At 42.1% G+C, this 18,549-nt stretch overlaps 1 protein-coding gene across 2 annotated transcripts in view; it reads right to left on the bottom strand.

Annotated features, from left to right (window-relative positions):
• Nucleotides 1-18,549, bottom strand: part of slc35f4 (solute carrier family 35 member F4) — a 253,416-nt gene that overhangs the window by 77,629 nt on the left and 157,238 nt on the right. The window contains exon 8 of one of the 2 annotated variants that reach the window (XM_041215000.1): nucleotides 656-950. In XM_041215000.1, the coding sequence (XP_041070934.1) occupies nucleotides 656-950 (295 nt within the window). The remainder of the gene's footprint in view (nucleotides 1-655; nucleotides 951-18,549) is intronic. The other variant, XM_041215001.1, reaches the window with a different exon arrangement.

Here is an 18,549-nt window from a genome sequence, read left to right as displayed (position 1 = left end):
CAATTCCTGACTCATGCCAATTCTAATTCACCCATCATCCCTATGTTTGCTGAACAACTTTGGCTCCCAGCCCAGCAACAACTCTATTTCAAAATTCTCATCCATGTTTTCAAATTCCTCCATGATCTCGCCCATTTCCTGTCTCAGTAACATCCTTCAGCCCTACAACCCTCCCAAGAGCTCTGTGCTCCTCCAATTCTGCGATCTTCCACGGCCAGTTTTCAGCAGCAAATACCTCCCTAGGGAACTCCCTCCCTAAACCTCTCCCCTTCTCTACTTTCCTTACCTTCTTTAAGCTGCTCCTTAAAGCCAAGCTCTTTGACCAAGCTTTGGTCATCTGTCCTAATATCTATCTCCTTTTGTGACTCAGTGTCAAATTTTGTTTGATAACGCTCCTGTGAAGGATCTAGGGAGGATTTACTATGTTAAAAGTGCAATATAAATGCAGGGTGTCGTTGTTGTGAGTGAAATATGTTCCAAACTGTGATATTGTGACAATGTGAAAAAGTGACTGTCAGCGGAGCAGCAATGTGCTGAAAACACAGTCAGCTTTGATTACCTATTGTAACAAAAATTAACAATTTAGTGATGTATAATTTTGAATTACGCAATATGCTTTAACTTTTTACTTAACAAAAAGAGAAGGAATCAGTACCTAATTTTTTGAATTAATGTCTGCTTTTCCTCTGCTGAAGCCAAGTGTCCCGAATAGTACACAGGGAAAAACATTAAGTTCCAATTTGTAGAGAACCAGGTCATAAAAAAAGGACAATGGAAGTTCTTGTACGTGACTTTGACAATCTGTGTGGTACCAACCCAGGAGGATGATACAGAGAGAATGACCAGAAACCCCCAAAAAATCTTGAAGAACGTAGAGGTGCATGATTGACAGCGTGTCTTAACATTATTGTCCGGATTAAGATTTTCGGTGTGATTCTCTGAAGCTTCCTCTCCTGGAAAATAAAAGGAAACAGTTTAAAACACAATATCTAAGTAGTACACATTGATCTACTGCAAAAAATTGACAGCGCTGATAGTTTTGAGGTCCTTCTACTAGTTTTAAATGGGAAATAAAACATTAGAATGCTGGAACAAAAGTTGGTAATTCAGCTCCTTGAGCCTCCTCTGCTGTACTTGTTGCTGCGCAGGTGCGCAGCCATGCAGCAGTCTGGAATGCACACCGCATTGCACAGTTTGCCTACAACCACTGTTTCCTCTAAGATGCATGCATGCGTGGTCATATGGCAATCTCATGTGTACTGCACAGTGCAATAAACAGACCACATACAACAAAGAAATATTAGAAGGAACATTGGCCCTGGCACTTCTGTCTACTTAACACAAATTCTCTGCCCTTGATCTATAGCGCCAATTTTCCGGAGGCGATGATGGTGAGTGATCCACATGGGTTGCACATTGGAATAGTTCGATGCCCAAGGTTACTTCTTACTGCCCTGATTTTTAGTATGGTTGGACAGGCATTGAGTTCTCCGGTTGGCTACAATTATGAGGGTCATTCCAGAGCTACTTCAGAGCTTAAGGGCCTGTGGTCATTTAAAAGGGATAATAAAAGTGAGTGTGTTGGAGGAAACACTGAGCAAGGCTGAATATTTTGAACGTCTGCAACTTAAAGCCAAACATTGTCAACTGAGAAGTTATTACAGCCCAGGCAATCATTTTGAAAGCCAGGAGGGAGATTCTATGGCTGTATTGCAATCCATCGCCCTATGTGTCAGGAGAGCTAGTCACATAAAGACACCTTTGACAATGAGTCAGAATATTGAGCTTTGTTGCTAGCACTGCAGCAAAGACTGGGAGCTGTGGTTTGAAGTCTGCTGTCAGGAGTTGACACAATTGTTTTAACAACCTCTGTATTAAACCGGCGCAGCCAGAGACATTGCTCCTCACTAAGGTCTAGGAATACCAGGCTAGATTTTTGCGGAATCTCCCCGTCTCTGCAGACCTTTAAAAATGGAGGACAGGACCCGATTCTGGGATTTCTACTCCCATTACCGGCCTCCCCAATTTTCCCTGGTGTGGGAGAAGGGCTCAGGCTTACATCCTGCACTCCTGACCTGGCCAGATTCATTGTGGAGACAGGTATCTCCTAGAACCCCCCCCACCCCATCCCCCTTCCCTCAATTTGCATGCAGTCGAGCCAACTTTTCAAGGAGACGTGGTTCATAGCCCCTCAGAGGTATTGTGAACCACAGTTTGGATGAGGTAACCTTTTGAAAGATAACTTCAAATGATCTTACCCTTAACCCCTTCCACCCACTCCCAATGACCCCTCATACTCTCCATGCCAATCAATGCCCCTTCACCCACCCCAAATGGTCCCTCATACCCTCCATGCCTATTTACCCAGTAAATATTCTAAGAAGAACCAATGAACCCTGTAGTAACAATGGCATGTGTAGAAAAACTAAAAAAAAACAGCCATTTATGACTTTCTTTAAAAATCTGCTGTTACTGCAATACTATAAAAGCATCAGTCAACCAGACCTTTAAAGTATCAATAGCAGTTGATTCCTCTTTATCTCGTGCAAATAAATAGTGAACAATTGAAAAATAAATCTAAGAGAAAAAGCTGTCAATCAAGCAATGTTTTCTCTTGTGTGCACATGTTGCAACAGACTATTGGAAGTCTGGGCCCTCAGAGAAACCTCATTATTCATTCTTGGAAAGAGGGATATGGGCTGGCATGAGTTGGCATGGATGGCACATATGGACTGGGTGGGGGGGGGGGGGTGGCAAGCAGATGTGAGGGGTGAGAGCTAGAGGACCTAATACGTAGCAACTGGGACAAAGTCCCAGAGAACTGACTTGGGCCTTTTAAACAGCACTCCTCAGCACTTGGCAGCCGCTGTAACTGCCTCCAAATTGTTTCCAGGAGCAGCAAACCCGACTCCAGGCTGCACCTGCCTTCCTGAGGCGAAAATTGCAGCATTCCAGGCACTTTTTCCTGAGACAGGCCTGCTGAGCTGGGAAATTTCCCGACTCCCATTACCTGCCTCTAAAATCCAGCCCATCCTTGGGGTTTTAAACCTGCTCAAATGGATACCCCTCATTGGTGCTATTCTCTTCTAGTGTTACCTTAATATTTATGCATCCAAAGAGCTTCCTGCTTCTTCTCATCTGTAGGTAGGTGTGTCATTTATGGATGGATTCTAAATGAGGTCCTATCATGTAGATTTGACAGGTGTCCAACCAAAATTTGTAGCAGACATGGTCCATTTAATTAATGAAGTTCATGGTAACTGTAAAGCTACTCTACCTCACATATTTTGCTGACTTAGCCCTCACAACTCTCAAGACATTTGGTTTGCATATAGCACTCTCTTTTTATTTTATGTGGACAGTCTTATACACCTACGACCTATATAAGACCAGGAAGCTGAATTGCAGATAAAAACCCAAAATGCTGGAAATACTCAGCAAGCCTGGCAGTGTCTGTGGAGAGAGAAACATTTAACGTTTCAGGTTGATAGCCTTTTATGAGAACTGGGTATTTCCAGCATTTTATGTTTGTACTCCAGATTTCCAGAATATGCAGTCTTTTCCTTTTGTATCAGTTGAATTGCAGTTAAATGTGACAAATGGAATTAATTGAAATATCTGTGCCTGCTTCAGGTGCTCAATGTGGGCCTCTCAAATTAACAAGGTAGGAAGTTAATAGGTAGTCTTATTGTTACATACCTTCACCTATGTTTCTGGTGTACCATGCCTCCCATTCAGGCACTCCTCGGGCACTATTCCCTGGAATATCAGCCTTTACATCTCTTAGATACTTACTTGGAAATCGGGATATGGTCTCTCTTTTAAACAGCTCAACTGGCTTTGCATCCGTGGGTTCTGGGCCATGAATTCCACAGTCTCACAACTTATTAGGGAAGATTTTTGCTGAATTTGCTTTTGACTGGCTTTGCTGAATTCCAAGATTAAGTCCACTTGCTTTGGATTTCCTTACTGTAGAGAAAAGGCTACTCTGTCAATGCCACCCATTATTTTCAATACCTCAGTCAGGTTTATCTCTGACCTCTCCATCATGTGGAATAGAAACTATACTCAGCCAGGGTCTTGTCATAACTCAGTCCCTTCGTATCAATTATTATCCTGGTGAATCATTGCTGGCCTTTCTCCAAGGCAGAACACCTTGCTTGGTGCAACTGAAACAACAGCTTTCAACATGACAGTTGTAAAAGCAAAGATTGGGGAAAAACTGGTTTGTGTTGCAAAATATCAATGCCAAACAGTGGGGAGAATTAATGCAGCAATTAGAATGTGAATAGAAGCTGAAAAAAGTGAACTTAACGGGAATAATTTCAATCTTTACATTATAGAGGAGGAACATCACCCTCCAAGAGCACATACTGGAAATTTTGTCATGGGCTATACATGATTTCCAAATATTACTTTAAACCATTGGAGAATCGTGCACAGCAAAATCTCTGAGATGCATACTCGACAGGCAGCAAACACTTTCCAAGCATGGAACCCAAAATTAGAAAGTTACCCTTTAGATGTAATAAGAAACAATTAAATATACCTTTTAAAAAGGAAACTCCTAAGCACCAGAAAACTAAATCATTGGTGAGGATGATCAAAAAACTTCTAACCACCTATATTTCAAATTAAAAATTGAAAAGAGCATCTTAAAGCTATGTACAGCAGCTTGAATGTTATTTCATCTGGTTTCTAATCCATAAATCTTAACAGACTGTTCAAATTTGACAAGCAACACTAATGAAGTAAACTGTTGAAAAATATCTGTGAATTCAGCATAAGACTACTTGCAAGATTGCATTAACATAAGAAAGCTAATGAGGCTCTTGCATGCTCCAAGAAAATGTTTTCATATTGAATATGAATCTGGCAATCCAGCAACAAAGACCAAATTCAGGCAGGTGCTTCTCCGAATGCCAGAGTGCACTCTCAGAATACTCAGGAATTCCATTCTATAGTGTAAATCTTGGCATCATCACCAATCTCTTCCCATATACCCACAGCATCATTACCAATTGCTTCTCTTTACAGATGTTTACTGACCTACTGTGTATTTTCAGCAAATTCTGATTTTTTTAAATTTCAGATTTTCAGATTTGCTCATTATTGGTAACTTTCTAAGTACTCGAGGGGTCCTATAATATGCCCCAGTTTATTATCTTTCCCATCCTTATTTGCTTTGATTGTATTCTTCTCTTTACTTCTCTCCTTTCTTTCCATGATTTTCCTTGCCTCTTTGCTCCCTACGCACACCCACCCAGCCCCCACCTCTGACTCTTCAGTTTCATCCATAATGTAAAACAGAATATGGAAATATGGATTTAATTTTCAAATAAGCTCTGCACTATATGGCACAGTGATTTCTTTGTGCCTAGATTTCAGAAATGTTCACTAGCAGTTACACTACATTAGGCACGCCTTTGCACTGCTGTGAGGCCATCTCTTGGAGCTCACTTCCCAGTTTTGGGCATGGCTATGGAGTTCTGGGAATGTTTTTGTGAAGGTATGAAATTATTGTAAAAGTGCAGCAAATAAAATTAACATGAAGCTTACAAATAAATGTGCAAATATTAAAACTGCAAAATATATTCATAATTTTGTTCAATTTTAAAGCGCGTAATGACAGCAGTATGGAACATAAAGCAAATGAGCTGTCAATTGTGATTCCTACAGTAACTTTCACTTAAGTTATTTCTGATAACACATTTCGGCATGTGGCAATGTTCCTTGGAAATAGAAAACCTAGTGGGATACACCAAACTACCGAATACATCATAAACAATGAGAAAAAAGCTCAAGTGACTCATAAGTAGCAATAAAACTAGGAGAGTGAGTTATTGACTCAGAGTTTATTCCAGACATTAGCTATTCTCTGTAATATATAATTTAGACTCTAGAGTTTACATTGAATGATTAAGCAATCATTTCTAAATACTGTTCTTACCTTGATGCAACATTAGATATGGTTATTATTATATTTATTATGATTATTACTGTCATGTTCATATTCGGTATGCTTGCCTCATTTCAAGATGTGGTGGTTTGGCAGATTTACCAGTAGGGAGAAAATGTTTCAGGACAGTAAATTTGCTTTTCCCATGACTACCGATTATTCACATTTTGCAACTAGCATTAATAACTAGCTGTAATGGCTGCTGCTAAAGTTACTGCAACCAATTAAAATTTTCTGGATGAAAATTATGCAAAAACTGACTAGTTACTATTACCCAACCCAAAACCCAACTATGACATTGGTAACAAGCATACATTGTAATTCTTAACTTTAACCCAAAATGGCCATGAATTTGGTGGTGCGTCCATAGTGTTTGCCCAAAGCCAGTGTAGCGATGCTTGAACAAAACATGCACTCCACAGCAGCACATTGGTAATGGAAAGCTGAAAATCAGCTGGCTTCTGCCTGGTTGTGCCAGTTGCCGGGGAAAGCCAACCGTAGAAGCTAAGAGCGGGCCAGCAGTGGCTATGGCTTCATGGGACATGGAGGGAATATCCTGTTCTTTCTGGCCATTATTAAACTCTCTCCCCGTAACATTTACCAGCCTTTTTGAGCATACTCAAGTGATCCCTTTAAAGATAACTGATTAGCACATTGAATGCCTGATGCAACTGAGCATTGTGCGCACAGCGGAGGCTCTTTCATAGGTGAAAATGGCAACTGGGGTCCTAAGCCTGGCAAAAGACTCCAATGTGAATATTTAAATAACTTTCTGCTTGTTTTGGAAGGTGGGGGGTGCCCATTTAAAGGCCTACATAAAAATTGAATCAGGTTGGTCTTGAACAACAAAAGGCTGTCAAAGGTACCCACCCAACTTTCCTCTGCCAATCGCCTAATTCTCAGGCAAGAAACAGCAAAGAGGTAGTTGAAAAATCACCCTTTATATTTTCACATTGAAGTATTTTATCTGGTAATTTTATGACAGTATTTATCCATTATTTAAACACATTAACATAGCCATTTAAATAGGGTAAAGAGAAGTTTCAGGTGGTCATGTTACTGCATTAATTACTAATATCATACAGCACAATATCTATCCATAGATTATGAAGACTAAATACTGTTTGGCCATTATTAAAATGTCCGGTAAGAATTTGCCCGTGCAGCAAAAGCTGGCTTCTTCTTCCCTCATTGTGTTGAAAACTTCTCCAACTTTTCACTCACTTTGATCAGCATTTTTGCTACCAACTGATTCATCTTGCAGAGTGCATGTCCAGTTTTCAAGGTAGGAGATCCATTCCTCTTCCCTATTTAAATGTATGTAAATAGTAATCCTCCACACCCCCCAAGTGTTTTGGGGGGGACATTTGCTATAGGGAGACTCTAGCTAAAGCAGCTTGATTCTGCTTCAAAATCATAGAATCATTACAACACAGAAGGCCATTTGGCCCATCATGGCTGTGCTGGCTCTCCTAAGGAGCAATTAACATACTGCCACTTCCCCAACGTTTCCCCACATTTCTGCACAATCCTCCTTTTCAGATATTTCGAAAATTTAGAAAAATTTACAGCACAGAAAGAGACCACTCTGCCCATCATGTCTGCACCAAGCGAAAAACGAGCCCCACCATCTCACAACCCCCAGCCTAATCCCATTTTCCAGCTCTTGCTCCATAGGCCTGAGGGTTACAGGACTTTGGGTGCATATTGAATTAATTAATTCTACAAAGTTATCTTTAACCACAATCAGAACATTTTAAAAAGCATTTCATCCATGTTGTCAATGTGACATGGTGGGTACTCATGTTTTTGCCACTGTCTGATGAAGAACTGATAGAAACTGGCAGAACTTTTTTGGAAATCTTTGAGCAATCTTGGTCATCTGCTGCAATATTAGACATAAAGAAGCTACACCAACCAGCTGTTGGTCTGAAATCTTTGCTGGGCTCAAGGTTCGATTTGGCCCACTTAAGTGCATATATACACAATGCATTTCTGGTGAAGATGTAACTATGCAGGCAGTTTGTGAGGACCTATTCCAATACATGCTTCTCAAGATCACGCCAATGACTGGTCCCTGTTCTCATGGTGCATTTAGTCTTGAGCATCTTCTTCAGAGATGATTCCTTCTTCTTCTATTCTCATATCAGTTTTTCACTGCTGAACTCCCTTGCTGTAGCACAGTTATTTGACAAATTAGCAAATGTTACACATTTTAGTTTGAAACCACCTTTGTACTTCATCCTTTTTGCCAGAGGATCCATTTCTGTTTGTTGTTCACCATGCACAGTCTGCACTGTGTGGGGGAATCTTAAACTCCCACACATCCTCTTGGCAACAGTATTGCCTGTTTGATCCCATGTGTTGACTTAAAAGGTGAATAAACGTTTGCATTTGAAGTGAAAAATTGAGGCCAACTTCTAATGCTAGCGTAGCATTTCTTAGTAGAAAAAAGGCTACTTTGCCTCGTTCACAAATTAATTTTTCCCTTCATTTGAACCTTTTGGTGGAAATGACAGCAGTCAAAGAGGGCAAGACATTCATTTGAGGTTATTAAGCTGACTTATTTACATGATTTATGTATACATTCCATCCAATGGCAATAGCTTCTCACTGATAGAATGAATATTACAGCAAAAGCTGAAAACTCATCATTCGTGCATTAGCACAAAATTGATCAAATGAACGAGAAGCATTTACCACTCTCCCAAAGGAAAATCTAGCCCACTGAATGTCAAACATGTGAAGGTGACTGACCAAAAATTCATATAACTTTTGTTTGCATATAGAACCATAACGCTTGACAAGACATGTTTACCGAGACAAAAGGTGGGATTTTCCAGCTCCATCCACTGCCGAGATCATTTGGTCCCTCCAAAAGTCAATGGGCTTTTGGCTAGGCCACTGGATCTCCCAAGGCAGGTATGCCACGACGGGGGCTGGAAAATCCCAGCCTAAGTAAATTGCAATTCTAGGAGAGATTAGTGTATTTTCTCAACTGTATCATGATAGTAAAATTGTTCCAATAGTATGGAAATATCATAAAATACAACAGTCAAATTATACCATACATGTTATTCCTTTCTTACCTCAGTCAGGTGAAAGTTTATCCCCAATGATATCTCAAACAAGCAAGTATCCTACAGAGTTAAAATAGAAAAGGCTCACCAGAGTTCCATTAAAAAAATAGTGTGAGTCACTCAAATAAATCTTGCTCATTTTGGAGCTGTCATTTAAAAGTGATTTTTATTTCAGGCAAAAAGTTAAAAGATGGAACACAAAAAAGCCCAAAAGAATGTTCAGTGGGCCGTGTACACATGAGCCACGGGGAATCAGTCTACCCTTACTGCATTTCATTTGACTTCACTAGAGAAAGCAATTTACAGTTTTAAAAAGTATCATTGGAGTCAGAGCTATTACGGCACAGAACAAAGCCTTTCGGCCCATCAAGTCCATGCTGGCTGTTAGGGGGAAATAAAGGGATACAGTAAGAACTTATTGAAGGGAATCAATACTTAAAATATGCAAGCAGGCAAAACCTGTCTGCGTAAGCAGTTAACAGTTAAAGGCCAGGCTGGACAGAGAGAAATCTAAACCTTGCACATTCTCAGGGCGTGTGAGTATCAGCAAGGCCATATTGGATGAAGAAGAATGTAAATATGACAGATTGGGTGTTTTGGGAGTCAGACTGGAGCCTTAGGTTGAAAAACAACTAAGATTGAGCCTATTTACAGCAGATAGGGAAAGAACAGATGGTCCTAGTTTAGGTAGGAGGCAGGGTCTCCACCTGGGTGAGAAACAAATAGGGACGTACAATACATGTACTTGTCACTAGACTTGTCAGTTTAATGTAAACCTTTATGTTAACAAGATCGAAATCTGGAAACTATTCTTGTACGTGACCAATAATGTATAAATATGATGAACACTTGTAGTTTAGCAGAGTATTGTCTCAAGCTGTATTGAGATGGTGCCCTCCTTGCAATTGCTCGAATAAACGATCGTAACCTGTACCTGAGACTCCTACGGTCCATTTGTCAAAGTGACCACAACGCTGGCTTTCTGTAAAACCTATTAATGAAAGCCAATTAATGAAGCTCAAACTACTCCCCTTCTAAAACCTATGGGGCAGAATCTTCTGTTCGGCGATTGAGGTGGGGGGGTGGGGGCCCGCTTGCCGACATGTAAAACGACGCGGGGTGGCATCAGGCATGTGAACTGAATCAGCTGCGTGCCCGCTGAACTGTCAAAAGCCCATTAAGGCTATTAAAAAAGTAATTAACATGATTGATGGACGTGTCCGTCCAACCTTAAGGTTGGTGGGCAGGCTGGGAGCCCAGGCGGGCTTATGAAAAAACATGAAACTTCATCCACAGGCGGGATGAGGTTTCATGAGGGTATTAATATTTTTATAAAATGTTTAAATAAAAGAAATTGACATGTCCCAGCTCATGTGACAGTGACACATGAGTGGACATGTCAGTAATTTTTTTCCCCTTCTTTTTTGAAATTTTCAAACCTGAGCCGATCTCCCTGAGACAGCACTTAGCCTCAGGGAGATCTGTGCGCTCTTCCGTGCACACACACAAAAGAGCGCACTCTCAGCTCAAGGAATCCACCCCCTCCCCACCCACACAGGGAGCACATAGCGCTTCCTGGCAGACATCATGCTGGGCAGGCCTTAATTGGCCCGCCCACCTAAAATGGCGGTGTGCCCCCAACTGGGGGCTCTGATCAAGAACCCACCCGCTCACACCCGCTCCCGCACAACACCCCTGATGGGGGGGAAGATCCTGCCCATGCTGTATATAGGGTAACAGAAAATACTGCCTTAAAAAGGCCACAAGTGCGATATGGTCAACATTCCATGATCATTACATGAATTGTTCTGATACAGCTCTATGGCACCAGCAGCCTGCTGTAGCTCATCCAAGTGGTTATTTTTCACATGTAATCTTGATGATGGATGTTAACAAGTTATTATTGTTCTCATCTGCTATAAGGTCAAAAGACCATAAGAAATAGGAACAGAAGTAGGCTATTCAGCCCATCGAGCCTGCATTGCCATTCACTAAGATCATGGGTGATCTGATTCATATTCCTGCCTATCCCCCTTGACTCCTTTGTGAATCAAAAATCTGTCCAACTCAGCCTTGAATATATTTAATCACCTTGCCTCCACTGGGTGAATTCCAAATACTAACAACTCTCTGAAAGAAAATGGAAGACCACTTATTTTTGAACATTTTTTTATTATTCGTTCATGGGAGTCACTGCCTAGGCCAGCATTTATTGCCCATCCCTAATTGTCCTTGTTCAGAGGGTATTCACATGTAGGGCAGACCAGGTAAGGATGGCAGATTTCTTTCCCTAAAGAGGGTTAGTGAACCAGTTGGGTTTTTACAACAATTGGCAAAGATTTCATGATCATCATCAGACTTTTAATTCCAGATTTTTATTGAATTTAATTAAATTCCCACCATCTGCTATGGTGGGGTTCAAACCCAGGTCCCCGGAGCATTACCCTGGGTTTCAGGAATACTAGTCCAGTGACAATACCACTATGCCACCACCTCCCCTAATCCCAGATTCTCCCATGAGAGGAAACATCTCTCAGCATCTACCCTGTCAACCTCCCTCGGAATCTTCTATGTTTCAATAGGATCACTTCTCCTTCTTTTAAACTCCAATGAGTATAGGCCCAACCTGCTCAACCTTTCCTCAAAAGACAACCCTTTCATATCAGGAATCAGCCTGGCGAACCTTCTTTGAACTGCTTCAAATGCAAGTAAATCCTTCTTTAAGTAAGGAGACCAGTACTCCAGGTGTAAGACTTCCCTGCTTTTATACTACATTCCCTTTGCAATAGCGGCCAGCCTTCCTAATTTGCCTTCCTAATTACTTGCTGTTACCTAGATGCTAATTTCTTGTGATTCATGTACAAGGACACCTAAATCCCTCTATACTGCAGCATTCCGCAGTCTCTCTCCACTTAAATAATATTTTACTTCTCTATTCTTCCTGCCGGAGTGGACAACCTCACATTTTCCCACATTAAACTCTGCCAAACGTTGCCAACCACTTAAGCTATCCATATCCCTTTGCAGACTCTTTGTATCCTCCTGCTTTCTAACCTATCTTTGTATCATCAGCAAATTTATCTACCTCTAAGTCATTAATATCAATCAGAAATAGCTGAGGCCCCAGCCGATCCCTGCGATATTCCACTCGTTACAGTTTGCCAACTTGAAAATTTATCCTGACTCTCTATTTCCTGTTAGTAAGCCAATCCTCTATCTGTGCTAATATATCACTTCTTGGGCAGAATTTTGCCCTTGATGGGCGGGCGGACCCCACCAGCTTGGCAGCGGGCGGACAGCCGATCACCACAGCCGAAACGGGCCCTGTTGCCATTTTAAGTGAGCGGGCCAATTAAGGCCCACCCAGCGGGCCCCCCAACGGGAAGCACTATGCACTTCCTGTGTGGGGGTGGAGGGAGGGATTCCCCAGCTGTCAGAGTGTGCTCTTCTGCGCATGCATGCAAAAGAGCGCACAACTCCTTGAGACTAAGTACTGCCTCAGTGAGAGCACTGACAGTGTTTGAAACTTTAAAAATAGAAAAATAAAAAAATTATTAACATGACCCCCTCATGTGACAATGTCACATGAGGAGGGACATGTTAATAAATATCACAAAAACTTTATTAAACTTTTTTAAAACAGACGTGAAACCTCATTCTGCCAGTAGATGAGGTTTCATGTTTTTTCAGAAGCCTTAGGTTTGGACGGGCAGGGCCTTTAATTGGTTTAACTACCCTGTCAATGGCCTCAATTGGCCATTGATAGGTTGGCGGGTGGACAGCTGATCGCACTGTCCGCCCGCCTTCCTGAATATTTAAATGGGGTGGGATGACATCGGGGGTTCCTCCCGACATCATTTTCGTGTCGGCGAGCAGACCCCACCCCTAGCTCACCGACGGAAAAATTCTGCCCCTTACCTTCAGCATTAACAATTTATATGGCACTTTATCAAGAGTCTTTTGGAGATCCGAATATGCTACAGCTACTGGTTTCCCTTTATGCACCCTGCTTGTTATATGCTCAAAAAACTCTAACAAATTTGTCAAACATGATTTCCTTTTCACATAACCATGTTGACTCTCCACTTTCTCTGCAGCCACTTCTTTTGAGACCTTAGGATGCAGGCCATCTGGTCCAGGGGACTTGTCAGGCTTTAGTCCCATATAGTTTTCCTAGTACTTTTTCTTTCGTGACCATGATTGTTTTAAGTTCTTCTCTCCCTTTTGCCCCCTGCTTTTATACTATTCTTGGGATGCGTTTTGTGTCTCCTGTTGTGAAAACAGATACAAAATACTTGTTCAAAGCCTCCGCCATTTCCTTGTTTCCCATTATTGATTCCCCAGTCTCACCCTCTAAGGGACCAACACTCACTTTAGCTACTCTTTTCCTTTTTATATACTTGCAGAAGATGTTGATGTCTGTTTTCATATTTCTTGCTAGTTTTCTTTCATGCTCCAACTTATCCCTCTTTTTTATAGTCTTCTTTGTTGGTTTTTAAATTTTTACCCAACTTTCTGGTCTATCGCTAATCTTTGAAACATTATACATCTTTTCATTCAATTCGATTCCATCCTAACTAACTTCCTTAGTTAGCCAAGGATAGTGCATTCTCCTTGTAGAGTCTTTCTTTCTCAATGGAATATAATTTTGTTGAGAATTTGGAAATATCTACGTCCATCCATAAACAATTTTCCAGCAGGTGTCACTGGATAGTGACCTGGAGTGGGAGCATGACTGATTTATTTTCCCAGGGGTACTGAGCTCAACTAGAGCACCTTACATGCCACTCCTGCTGAAAGTAGCTAATTAAACACAGGTTGCAGATCAAACTTGGGCTAATCTGCTTTGTATTGCTCCGTCTAAGGTGAGAGTATATTATTTCATATTTCTTTTCACCTTCAATTTACCGGGCTATTGGGATAGAGTAGAGAAGTGAGACTAATTGGATAGCTTTTTCAAAACCAATGGGCAGAATGGGCTCCTTCTGTGTTATATGATTCCATGATTTTGAGTGTGTCCAGGTCACATGTATATGTCTCCAGTGATGAGGGTTTCACAGCAGAAGCCCTAAAGGAGTATAGAATGTGTAGGGGGCAACTTATAAAGGAAATTAGGAGAGTAAAAAGGCAGCATGAAGAAAACATTGGCAGGTAAAATAAAGGAAAATCCAAAGGGAAGAATTTTCCCCCCATTGGGAAGGGGGGCATGGGCGGGCCGGGGGCACATCGCTATTTTACGTGGGTGGGCCAATTAAGGCTCGCCCAGCATGACTTCTGCCAGGAAGCGCTATGCGCTCCCTGTGTAGGCGGGGTGGACGGGGTGGGGATTCCCTCAGCCGAGATTGCGCTCTTTTGTGCATGCGCACGAAAGAGCACACTCATCTCCCTGAGGTAAAGTGCTGCTTCAGGGAGATTGTCTCTGATGTAAAACTTGAAATAAAGAGGTTTGAAAAATTTCCCTGCCATGTCCCCTCACTGTCACATGAGTTGGGACATGTCCATAACTTTTATTGAAACCTTTCGTAAAAATTTAAAGACCCTCATGAAACCTCGTCCTGCCCATGGATGAGGTTTCATGCTTTTTCCAAGATCCACCTGGGCTCCCGGCCTGCCTGCCAACCTTAAGGTTGGACGGGCAGGTCCATCAATAATGTTAATTGGTTTTTTAATGGCCTTAATAAGCTGCTGACAGTTAAGCGGGCGTGCAGCTGAATCGGCTATGCGCCCACCAAACTGACAATCTAATTGACGCGCGGTGATGTCGGGACGCATGCCCAACGTATCCCCGAGCCATCTTATGTATCGATGAGCGGGCCCCACCCCCGCTCGCCAATCAGAAAAGCCTGCCCTAGGTATATTATGGGCGGATTTTTCCCCCAGTGCACTAAGTGCAGTGGTGGGCGTGAAAATTGTTTTGCCCGCTGGCCACATTGGTGGGTTTTTGCACTGTATCATCAATGTCCTGCTTCATTAAATATGCACGTGTGGGAAACAGGCTGGATCACTGGCAGGCAACCTCTGATTTATTCGCCCTGCCATGAGCTCACCACTTCCTCACTCCGGGCGCCATATTAAAAGAGCAGCCGTGCACAGCATTCTCAATGTCTGCGGGCCAAGACTGCTCCACTGATGACATGCCCCAAAAGTCAAGAAGACAGCAGCCCCCAAATTCAGTGACGCCTTACTGGAACACCTGGATACAGTTGAGGCCCACCACAATGTCCTCTACCCGCACTCTGACTGCAGGAGGTCCAGCAAGCTCACCAATCTGGCTTGGACAGTGCCAACCCTGAATAGAAGAAGTCAGGCACCCAGTGCAAAAAGAGGATGAATGATTTCATCCGTGCCGCCACGGTAAGTCAACCATCTCATCATTCTCAACTCACACACTCACAAGCCAAGCACACATTCACTAGCATCTCACTCACTGCCAGCTCAAGGGATATCGCCACTAGATCTCACACTCATCCTCATCCGGTCCAAGGCTCCCCTCATCACCCACACATGCCAGGCATCCTTATCATCTGCATGCCTTGCTCAGGTCCTCTCCATCTGTCTTTATGCCTTGCCCAACTTATTACAGATGTCACTATCATGGGCCTCTCTCTACACAGTGTGCTTCCATATCACCACAGCGTATTCCCCTTTTTCAGATCATTCTTGACATCTGTGGTGCCTCGACCTTAATGTTAAATGTGCTTGTGGAATGAACCCCATTCACATGCTTTGCAGGGTCATGCCATGTTTATTGCCATGTAAGATTGAAGCAGAGGTGTTCTCCTACCTTGTCTGCATTCTTGGAAGGTGAAGGTATAGTGTACAAGGGGAGATGTGTTCACGCATAGAGAAGGGTCATATATTGTGCAACTCCATGTGCTCTCTGTCATCTGGTTTTCATGCTGCGAGTTCCCCTCCAAGTCACTCACCATCTTGACTTGGAAATATATCACCATTCCTTCACTGTCGCTGGGTCAAAATCCTGGAACTTGCTTCCTAACAGCACTGTGGATGTACCTCCACCACATGAACTGCAGTGGTTCAAGAAGGCAGCTCACCGCCACCTTCTCAAGGGCAGCTAGGGATCGGCAATAAATGCTGGCTCAGCCAGCAAAGCCCACATTCCATGAATGAATAAAAAAAAGTCCATACTTGGAGCACATATGTGCTCCTGTCTGCCAACCATGTTTCCAACTTTGAGTGTACATCTACTGAACTCACCAATAAGTGGGTGAATATTTTGCCACCTCAAGATGCTGAAGCCCTGCCCCTCTCAGCCATATTATTGCCCTGGCGCTCGACCTTGACCATTTCTCAACCTGCAATTGTCTGGATTGTGCCCACAAGGCTCTCATCATAATGCTGGGATTCAGCGGTGTGAGTCCCATCACCTAAACACTCGCCGAGCTGAGTGATGCTAATTGCAAATGGTGATTTATGGTAGTCAATAGAGCCTTTGAGCATGCTCTGAAAGCATTTTGGAGGGTGTAACGAGTGAAAGTGAATGAAGGTGCTAAGCTTGTTTTAGTCATCTAACGCACATAGTGCACTTATAATGGAATTCTCAACTGTACATCAGCAATTACAAAAATAAGTGTTTTAAGTGTCTAAAATAAAGCCACCCCTTGCTGTTGGAAAAGCTGTTAATCCAATTCACTTTCTGCTGGAAGAAGCCTATCGTTGTGTTTCCAACCATGATGAATCGTTGGTTTTAAGCTCTTTTAAGTGCTCACTATATCTTATAATCCAAATAAAAGTAAGAACTTGGCCTGGAGTTTCCTCTGTGACGCAATCAAAATGATAGACCTGAGATTGCCACCATTACAGGCAGACACAACTGGACCTTTCAAAGTGAGGCACAAACCCGCTCCTATTGATCGGGCCTCACGCCTATCTTTTCAGGCACATGAGTTATTCGCTGTGCCCAGTTCACACTGGCCCATTTGAGCAAACAAATTTTTATCCCAAGTTGTTAAATATATCGATGGAAAACTTGCAGATCAGACCCGATTTTCCTTTCTAATCGGGTTGGATGTGTAAAAGGCAGCCACTACACCACCACTTGTTTCCCGGCCCTACTGCAGTTAAAACTTTACTGCCATATAAATATAGGGATGCACGCAGATTAGATTTTCAGGGGTATGAGAGCCAGAAGAGAACATTGGAGGAAATGGCAGCATCTGGAGACCATTGGAAGAAAATGACACAGCTTACAGAATTGCTGGAATATTAATGGGAACGCCAGGAATGGTAAGAGAGGACCTGAAGGGCCAGTAACGGAGAAAAACAAGAAAGTAACAGAGACCAGGAAGAGAGAAAAGCAGATTCAAAGAGGGATAGTAACAGAAAAAGATAGAAGCGTAAGATAGCAAAGGAGAGAGTAACATGGAGGAGAGGCTGATTTTTTTGTTTCTGCTGAGGGAAACACCACTTTACAACTATGCACATTATATCAGCTAATATGAAGTGGAGTACATACTGGAAGGTGATAATTACATCCAAAATACTGCTTTAAGATTTGAAAGCAATGGGGAAGAAGGGCTGCATTTGGTGGAGGGAATTAAAAGACCATTTATACCAATGGCAAATTTTGCTTTTCACACATACCACTAAAGTCCTATTTCTTTGCTGTTAGCTGAGTGAAATATATTTCTATGACTGCATGCTTCCAAATTGCATTAGATAGAGATGTCCTGTAGCTAACACGATTTAGTAACCCTGCAGAGGGAATAACACTGTGAGAAACTTCTTTTTATCCAAGCCATGGAAAAACATGAGAGCAATAATTCTAACTGCCACATCATTGTCAAGGCCACGATGGGTGGTGGTGAATTGAGAGAATCTCATCTAGTGAGTTTATTTGTCTCTTAACGGGGGAGAAAACTGCTCAGAAACAAATATATGACTGTTTGACTACCTGCTTGTGACTAAAGGGAAAATGTAATCATTTCAAATGGAGGGCTACATACACAAACTTCTTTCTTGAAAGAAGACAGGGTTTGAAATTATAGGTCCAAATTCAAGCCAATAATAATTTCCTTTCAAACTCAAGAAGTGGGTATGTACTGCACAATAAAATGTTGTTGGTAGGAAAAAAGCGATTATCTGACGAATAGCTGAGATAGGTTATGTTAGTATTTACAGCTGCTTTTTTTATGAGATTTGTGGTTCAAGTCTGATGACAGATTATCTGATAGTGTCTTCGGGCAGCTATGCCCACACACCGCAAAGTGAACTGTGCTCTGCAGAGAAGCAAGTGACCAATATCTTGTATGGCACCATGATGATTTATAAATGCATTATATATAAGTTGCTGTTACCGCCGTGACTGTTCTACAACATTCTCAATTTGTACATTCACAAACTTGAACGCTTCAGTTCTATTGAGTGTGAAATCCACAGCCAAAATGCTATGCAATTTTGCCCACCTCCGCATCCTTCTATTCTCAAATGGTAATCACATTTCATAAAATGCAATCAGAATTGTTTCTTTGAAGGACTAACACTTCCTTA

Source organism: Carcharodon carcharias, chromosome 20 (assembly GCF_017639515.1).
Source record: "Carcharodon carcharias isolate sCarCar2 chromosome 20, sCarCar2.pri, whole genome shotgun sequence".
Lineage (NCBI taxonomy): Eukaryota > Metazoa > Chordata > Chondrichthyes > Lamniformes > Lamnidae > Carcharodon > Carcharodon carcharias.
This window is presented reverse-complemented; position numbering and strand designations above follow the sequence as displayed.